The sequence below is a fragment of the Lotus japonicus genome, chromosome 1 (assembly GCF_012489685.1).
Source record: "Lotus japonicus ecotype B-129 chromosome 1, LjGifu_v1.2".
NCBI classification, from domain to species: domain Eukaryota; kingdom Viridiplantae; phylum Streptophyta; class Magnoliopsida; order Fabales; family Fabaceae; genus Lotus; species Lotus japonicus.
In genome coordinates, this window is record NC_080041.1 from 59,110,526 (window position 1) to 59,119,388 (window position 8,863).

At 36.3% G+C, this 8,863-nt stretch overlaps 2 protein-coding genes across 2 annotated transcripts; one reads left to right on the forward strand and one right to left on the reverse strand.

Annotated features, from left to right (window-relative positions):
• The first annotated feature begins 1,224 nt into the window (after nucleotides 1–1,224).
• Nucleotides 1,225–1,922, forward strand: LOC130731942 (uncharacterized). The gene is made up of 2 exons (XM_057584101.1): nucleotides 1,225–1,494; nucleotides 1,589–1,922. Exons 1-2 carry the CDS (start codon nucleotides 1,336–1,338, stop codon nucleotides 1,802–1,804), a joined length of 375 nt encoding a protein of 124 aa, XP_057440084.1. The 5' UTR covers nucleotides 1,225–1,335; the 3' UTR covers nucleotides 1,805–1,922.
• Nucleotides 1,923–2,101: 179 nt separating this feature from the next.
• On the reverse strand, nucleotides 2,102–3,729 carry LOC130731943 (uncharacterized). Its single transcript, XM_057584102.1, has 2 exons — nucleotides 2,704–3,729; nucleotides 2,102–2,601 (listed from the first exon to the last, which is right to left on the reverse strand). The coding sequence occupies exons 1-2, from the start codon at nucleotides 2,890–2,892 to the stop codon at nucleotides 2,335–2,337; spliced, it is 456 nt and encodes a 151-aa protein (XP_057440085.1). The 5' UTR covers nucleotides 2,893–3,729; the 3' UTR covers nucleotides 2,102–2,334.
• Nucleotides 3,730–8,863: the final 5,134 nt, after the last annotated feature.

The window sequence follows — 8,863 nt, forward strand, 5'->3', positions numbered from 1 at the left end:
GGTAATTGCTAGGCTGAATAATAATTTATTTTTTCCAGTGATTTATTATTAATTTTGAAATAAATAACTACATTATTGCTCAGGCAATGTTAATTGATTTTGGGTTGGCAAAAGACAGAGATGGAGGCTGCTACCTGAGGTGTGCTTTTTTGTTCATGTTTTCTTGTTATCACTTTTCCCCTTGATATATTGTTAGTGTCGCCATTCTTTCTTCTATAGAGGATGCTTCTCGGGACATGAAACATTTAAAGTGTTGTTTATACTCTATCAGTGAGCATCTTGGACATATGAGATTCTAAGTTTTTACATTAAAATGGTTGGCACCATTGTGAGCCTGTAAAATCCCTATAGATTTTGTATCAAAATCAGAGTCCTCTCTGGATCTCTTCAGTATGTATAATATGTTGCAAGCTCCCTTTGGTGTTTTATACCTGGTCATGTGCAAGGCAAATTTTTGCTGTATGAATGCACATAGGTTGCAAGCTTTATAGTCTTATTGCATAGAAGCAGTCTTTATACACTCTTGATTTTATTTTTTTACTTGCTGAGGTTGACTAAACAGCAGCCCTTAGTAGATTTGTAACTGGTCAACTTACTAATGTTGGTCGTTTGGGGAAAACATTGGGAAAACTTACACTTGATTAATGGCATGTTCCTTGCTTTAGAAACTAGGCTGCTAGACCATATTTAGTTCTGATCCTCTATCTAATTTTCTGTTTGAGGAAGTCGGTGACGTGCTTGCAGAATTGAAAGAATATGGTCTGGAACTCTTGGCTTCAAGTGTCTGGAGAGCAAAGGTGCTCTGAATTCCTTCAAGAAGTAAGCAATATCTTGGTATCCATCATTTGAAGTTTTTTATGAAGTCTACTTACACATGACCTTTCTTTTCTTGCAGATAAGTTCAAAAAAGGATCAAGAGCAGTACTTTTTTTTAGGCTTAATTCCAGTTTGGGCCCCTGATGTTTCAAGAATGGGCGATCCGCACCCCCCGTGTATAAAAGTTGCGGTCAAGCTCCCCTTTGTTACAAAACTGTGCTAACGAAGCCCTTCCGTTAGCTTCCGTCTGTTGACCAAACGGAAGTGGCTTCATTAATTGACGTGGCGGCCACGTGTTATTATATTTTCTTTAAACAATTATTTTTTCATGAAAATCACCCCCCCCAATTCATAAGACCCGATCCCCCAAATTGAACCCAACTTGAACCCTAATTTCACCATTGTTGAAGAGAAAAGAAAGGGAGAAGATAGCAGTAGTTTGAAGAACCGGTGCGAGGGAGAAGACGATAGCAGTAGCTTGAAGAACCGATTCCCCCCAGGAAGTCGCTGCTGCGATAGATGGAAAGAGGAAGCCAAATGTCAAGTGGAAGCTCCATGACCCATGGGTCTGTTCGAGGAACGACAAGGGTTTGCGATTGTGGGGCTGAGTCGAAACTAGTTACATGTTGGGTGGGTGAAAATGCTGGCCGGCGATTCTATGGATGTGGAAAATATCAAGTAAGTTTTGACAATCGAAACTGGGTTTCCTTTTCATCTTAGTTTGGAAAATATCATTGACAATGTTTATAATATTTCTGGGTTTCCTTTTCAGGTTTATGGGAGGAGGTTGTGCTCATATTTTCATTGGTATGATGGGGAAGGCAATGTACGTGATAGGAAGGTTATTTCTGGGCTAATCCGCAAGCTTGAAGTGCATAAGAAGAAGGAGATCTATTTGACTAGGTGTTGTGTCATTGGGTGGGGACTTAGTGCAGTTTTTCTGCTTGTGATTGTAATGTTGTTGCTGAAAATTTACCTTAGGAAATAGGGCTCATGTCATGTACTGGTTAGGAATTAAGCCTACTTGGTTATGATGGAATGTAATTGGTAGCCTAATTGCTACTTGATATTCTAATGCAATGAGAATTCTCACAGTTTAGTCTAAAGTCTATGTTTCTATGTTGCTATATTACCTTAATTTTGCTATGGCTTGCTATCTATCCTGATGCATGTTACAAAACAAGGAAACCACATCATCCTTAATTAACACAGAAACCAAATCATGTTCACAGAAACCAAATCATGTCCACAGAAACCAAATCATACTTAATTAACACAACATTTGAAGCTCCAAAGGTATCATGCTTAATTAAAACACCACAAAATACATAATTTAGGTTCATAACCTTCAAAGGTAAGTTAGGAACATAACAAATTACATAATTAAGGTTCCCACAACATCATAACTAAGGTTCACAAAACATCATAATTAAAGGGACCAAAACATCAAAATATGCCTAACTAGTTCCCACTTAATCAAAACACATAATGTTGCAGCCTTCTTCAAGTGAGACTGTCTTAAGTTTCCACAACACTCAATGATGCTCTTGACCTCTTTTTGGTCCTTGATGTAGTTCCCACTTCATTTCTTGAGCTTCCTCCCTGTGATGGAACTTCTTGAGTCAAGACACCAACATTGAATTGTGCTCCTTGAGGTGGTTGCTGAGATGCTCCCTGGGGTTGTTGCTGAGATGCTCCATTAGTTGGGTTTAGGGGTGGTTGCTGAGTTGTTGCTCCCTCAGTTGTTCCACTGCCACTTGCCTCTTTAGTCTTCTTCTTCTGTTTCTGTTAGTTCCAAACATGAAATAACCAGAGCTGAAATAAAAAAAGTTGGAAAGAAAAATAAATTTAAAACAAATTAATAAGTTAGTTGTTGCAAATCATTACCTTATTCCCTCCTGGTGGAATAACAATATCAGCAGCTGTTTTTGCCTTGCATGATCTGATGTTGTGGCCTGCCCTTCTACAGTTGCCACAAAAGACAGTTGATTGAAACCTTTGCAGCTTATGTGGATCTCTGGGCTCATCAGCAGCCCTCACCCTTTTTTTCTTTGGTCTTCCAGGAGCCCTCCTCATTGCTGGTGGGATGATTGGCAATACATTATTCCCAGGATTAGGCCACAAGTCAGGACCATTTGATGGTAGTATGATATTTTCATATGTCCTCAAAAACGTACTTTTCCTAAACACATAAATGAGATGATATCAGTAATACAAGATATGCAACATACAATTTCAGTAATACAAGATACAACATTAACACAATTACCAGTAATAAGGGTCTACAAAATCCTCAGGCCTGGTGTTGTTGTACCATATGCAAGCTACAACATGGCAGCAAGGGATACCAGTTAGGTCCCACCTTCTGCATGCACAAGATTTAGCATCCAAGTTCACTGCATACTTCCAAGTCCCATTAGTTACTTCAAAAAGTGAATTCCTAGGGTCTCCAGCAGATAAAGGAAGCCATGCAGCAGCGTCTCTCTTAGACACCTCTAATTTCTTCTGAATGGTTGGACATAGATCACCCTGGTACCTAATAACCATATCCCTTTGCTTCACAATCCTGTTGGTAAGATAGAACTTCAATCCTTCAAGCATGTTGATTATAGGTTTATCCCTATACTCTAGGATTGCTCTGTTGAAGGCCTCACACGTTATTAACTTGCAAGTCACATTTTGGGTATGTGCTATAGCCAGCTCTGCTCCATTGTTTGATAGGTATCTGCTTCATGTCATTCCAAGCCTCCTCATTCAATTCTTTCAACTTATCCATTGTCTTCTCCCAATGTGACATAGTATTTGCTCTTGCAGCAGACCAAAGTGCTCCTTTCATTTCCTGTCCAGGGTATTTCTTCCTCCAATTTCCATAGAGATGTTTAACACAGAATCTGTGATCAACATTCTCATCCATTGCTGTCAGTGTAGGAACAAGCCCCTGTAATTCAAGACATTCAAGTACCAACAAGTAAGAATGTAATTAAAATTAGTCTTAAAATTAAAACAACAGCTCAACCAACATGTAAAAATGTAATTAAAATGCAGTAATATATACCTTCTGCTGGTCAGATATAAAGCACCATCTCTTGCTCTCTATACTGTCTAAATCTGCCAGTAACAAGTCCACAAACCACTCCCAAGAATCTTTTGTTTCAGCCTCTACAACTGCATATGCTATAGGATACATCTGATTATTACCATCCTTTCCAACAGCAGTCAAGAGTTGCCCCCCATAAACTCCTTTGAGGAAGCACCCATCTAAACCAATGAGAGGTCTACATGTGGTGGCAAAGGCTCTTTTGCATGCAGCTAGGCATACATATATCCTCTCAAATACTGCTACACCAGCACCTGCCATGGTTTTGATTTTGACAGTGGTTCCTGGATTGCTTCTTCTAAGCTCTTCACCATAACTCCTGAGATGCTTATATTGCTCCAAGGTTGCCCCTTCAATCATAGCTAAAGCCTTCACTCTAGCTCTAGATACTTGATATCTGCTCAACCTCACACTCCACCTATGTCTAGCTTCCTCAGCTAAAGCTTTCAGTTTCATATGAGGGGTGTGCCTTAGAAGGTGCACAAACTTCTTAGCAAGAAAACTGGGCCTTGCTTGTCGGTTTCTATTACTCAAATAGCATGTGTGCTCATCCTTAAATGTGACAATCTGAAAATAATTATTTTGTTTATACTTGGAAGCCCTCAAGTAAAATGGACACTTTTCAGTGCATTTTATCACAATCCTCTTTGTATCATTCTTATCAAACACAAGATCCTTCTTATTCTGCAAAGCATAGTTCCTCACAGCATTTCTAAACAGATCAGCATTTGTGAATATCTGGCCAACCTCAAATTTGATCACAGAATCATCATCTCCAGCCTTGAACTTTGGAAACTTCCTCTTTACATTGTCAATTTCTTCATCACTATCCTCTACTGGACTTTCTAGGTCTTCAGAACTCCCATTCTCATCCACAAAATCTTCAAAATAGGCAACAATTGGGCTTTTGCAAACAGCATTAGGGACTTTGTAATCTACTGGAAGAACTTGACTCCAGTCAAAGGCTTCATCATAGTCACTGTCATCAAGGCTCACGTCACTGTCATCTTCAACTTCTTCAGAACCGCCATCATAATCTTCATCTTCACTTGAAACCTCATGTTCAGACCTTCTCACAAAACTAGCATCAATAACAACTTCAGCAGTTTCAGGTTGACTAACCTTCTTAGTTTCAGGTTGAGTAACCTCAGCAGTGTCAGGTTGAGAAACCTCAACACTTTCAGGTTGAGTAACCTTAGCAGCAACACTTTCAGGTGGAGTGACAAACTCCTCTTGAGTAACCTCAGGTGGAGTGACAACCTCAAGTTCAGGTCCAGTGAGAAGCTCAACTTCAGTGACCTCTGGTGGAGTGACAACCTCAGTTTCAGTTCCAGTGAGAAGCTCAGGTTGAGTAACCTCAGGTCCAGGGACTATCTGAACCTCATCATCATCATAAATTACCAAGCCTGATAGAGATCCAGGAACATCTGTCAATGTCTCAATGTAGAATGTAATTTCATCAGCCCCAATGTGCTCATCCAAGAACCTCACCACATCACTATCATTTGAAAAGTGTCTGCACCCATGTTAAAGGGAAAACCCAGGTTGAAGGTACCACACTTTGAAGGACCTGTAACCTAGACCTCTGGCTAATTTTACCAACTCAATTGAGTTTATGGTATCAACATCACACTTCTCAACACTTTCACAGACCCCATCAATATAGTCATACGTAGGGTGAGTCACAAACTTTCCCCCATGCCAAATATGTACAGTTGCCAATCTAGATTCCAACAACCACAGTAAATTGCAATAAATTAAACACCCTGAACCATAAAATATACAGGAAACGACAGAGAGGAAGGGAAAAGGTACTTCGAATGGCCAGCAGTGTGGACCACATGCGGAGCTTCACTGTTCGACAGCGAAGGGGTTTGCCTCGGATTCCTTGCTCCAGCCGATCCACGCCGTCCACGACCTCTCCCTCTCCTTGCCATGCACGAATCTTGGTCTGCAACCGTTCGATTCAGAGATAGAAACCCAGGAACTTGAGGGATTGAAGGCGCACACTTTCTCTTTGTTCTAATGGTGAATTTAGGGTTCAATTGGAAATATAGGGTTCAATTTGGGAAAAATTTGGGGGGGAATCGGGTTTGGTCAATTTAGAGGGAATGTTTTTGAAAAAAAATAAAGGTTTAAAGAAATTAAAAATACACGTAAGCCACTTCCGTTTGGTCAACAGACGGAAGCTAACGGAAGGGCTTCGTTAGCACAGTTTTGTAACAAAGGGGAGTTTGACCACAACTTTTATACACGGGGGGTGCGGATCGCCCATTCTTGAAACATCAGGGGCCCAAATTGGAATTAAGCCTTATATATATTATGAAAATTATGTATAAGTAGACTTCATAAAATATATAATGATCATAATTTTGATATTGTTATATTATTTCTTCTATTCTGGGCAAGGCCTTTATGTTTAAGGTGTAGGTATCTTTCACTGATATATCTTGAAGGGTTGCATATGCAGCATAATGGAGAAATTTGATTTGGCACCTCTATCTTACTTTCTAGGTGCAGGAACACTATTCATTGGTACTCTTCTATTGGTGTTATGTTTAAAATTGCTAAGTTTCCTCTTGGTTCAATTATGTAAGGGTCTTGTGTTTAACAATGTATGAGATTGATAGAGTTTGTGATGTGGGTATGTTAGTGCTGCTTCCTAAGCTAATTAATTTTGAACCTTCATTTATTTATATTTAAATTACAGTGTATAAAGCTCCACATGGAGGAATATTTTTCATGAAGAATTAAAAGGAGGATAAAGTATCTTTGATCAGAGGAGACAAATTTTAGCCTTCAATTTGAAAGAGGGCAAAACTAATTAAACTATTTCATGGAGAAAAATCTAAAGAGGTTGTGATAGCTGCAGATGCAAAAGGCCAGAATATGCGATAGACATGATGACATAAATAAGGGGAGTGAAGTTATATATATTGTAAGGAAGAGAGTTTTCACCAAACCTAAGATGATTTCAAGAAGAGTTGGTAATCAGGAGTTGGACGATTGACATTAATTTTTTTTTAATGTTAGTAGCATTATTTGATGAAATCACACTCTTAGCATGGTTTCAATGTTTTATGTAATTTTATTTCAAAAAAAAAAAATGTTTTATGTAATTCTGTCAAAAAAAAATTGTTTGATGTAACTAATTTAATAATTTGATGATTAAATTGTTGTTTATGATTAACTTTTTATGAAACTGCTTTCTTTATTCTATTAAAAGAAATTTTTTATTCTAATATTTTTTTTTACCTTTTTATGGGTATGGTTCCTTAAAAGTATGTCATAAGAGGAATAGAAAATGTTAACATAATATAGACTAATCTTATTTATGTTTTAGTTAGTTTAAAAAATCCCACGGGATACATGAAAATAGTTTCATGCTAAAACTAATAAAATTTATTAATAATATATTAAAAAAGCTCCTACATGAGGAATATATTGAACGAAAATACTTTCAAGTTGAAACTAATAGAAATTTTTTAATATAACTTTAGTAATTTTTCCATACTTTCTTAAATAATCTAAGAGTAGATATACAAAAGCATTATATTTGATTGTTATTATAGGGCTCTCACGGGGAATTAGAGAAAAATAAACATATTTAGTCTATATTTATTAATTATATAGTGAAAATCTCATACATGAGGAACATTTTGCATGAAAATACTTTGAAGTTGAAACTAATAGAAAATGTTTTAATATAATTTTAGTAATATCTATGACTTTTGTTAATTTTAAGAGTAGATATATAGAACCATTTTAATTTGATTGTGAAAATAGGGATTCCACGGGGAAGAACACTTATATTAAAAAGATTTCAATTTGAAAATAACAAACAATAAATTTTAATATAATTTTAGATTTTTTTTCATAAGTTTAAAGTTAAATATACATAAAAACATGAAATTTTGACCGGATTTAGAATAAATGAACATATATAGCTTTTATTTATTAATTTTCAAGTTACATATTAAAAAGCTCATACGGGTATGAACATTTTACATCAAAATACTTTCAAGTTGGAATTACCGGTCAAAGTTCAAGTGCTCTCTCCTTTGCCCCTTTCTTTGGCATGTACAGTAAGCTATACGACATTTTAGTGGAATCTGTTGTGAATTTTCAAAGAATTGTGTTTGCTCTTATTTCACAGTGTTTAATTGGGGATGCAAAGAAAGGGGATAAAACAGCTGATGATGCTGGCCATTGCTTCCATCAATGGCTAATCTTATCAGTGATTTTATTTTTCGGGACAATATATCTGACTGTTTTGCAGGACTTGGATAATTTCTTTGATGGTTTTATTCCTAAATTTTTGTTTTCTTTCAGTTTTGTTAAATTTTGATTTAATGTGCTTTCTTTGTCTCAATTCTATGGTCATCCTATTTTTCTGAAGTTTCTCCCTATCTTCAAAGTAGCACTAATTTTCTTTCTAATAGATGATACAGGTTCTGCGAGGATGAATCAAAAAAATCATGTAAAGATATCAACGAGAATAGTGTTGTAGTTGAAGTTTAGAGGGCGTTATGACTGTCATTGTATGTTACTAATGTATTTTATTTTCTTAACTTTAAAATATTCCACAATCTAAAATAAAAAAATAAAATTTATTATAATTTTTTTTTGGTACATCGGAAGATTATTATAACTTTTGTTTAGTTTTTGAATTATAAATTTTACCATTTATGTCAGCTATATTGTTGTTGGATCAATAAAAGAGTTTTTTTTTGTCCTCGAATGATAGCTAAAGTGGTAAGAGCTAGGGGACATGTGGGTTGAGTGTGGGAGGTCCTGAGATCAATCCTCAAAGGGTGCAATTTATGTTTTCGATATACCAATTTTTTTTTTTTCTGAAACTAATTAAAAAGTTAATTTTTAAGTCCTTCAAATTTAAACCTGTTTACCAAAGCATATAAATTCTATATTTTTTTATATATCTTTATAAAT

Excerpts from the sequence above, each read along its gene's own strand:
- LOC130731943 (XM_057584102.1), bottom strand. The coding sequence starts at position 2,892 with ATGAGGAGGGCTCCTGGAAGACCAAAGAAAAAAAGGGTGAGGGCTGCT. Across the intron at positions 2,602-2,703 it reads TTCCACCAGGAGGGAATAAG|AAACAGAAGAAGAAGACTAA; the intron begins GTAATGATTTGC and ends TGGAACTAACAG.
- LOC130731942 (XM_057584101.1), top strand. The coding sequence starts at position 1,336 with ATGGAAAGAGGAAGCCAAATGTCAAGTGGAAGCTCCATGACCCATGGG. Across the intron at positions 1,495-1,588 it reads ATGGATGTGGAAAATATCAA|GTTTATGGGAGGAGGTTGTG; the intron begins GTAAGTTTTGAC and ends TTTCCTTTTCAG.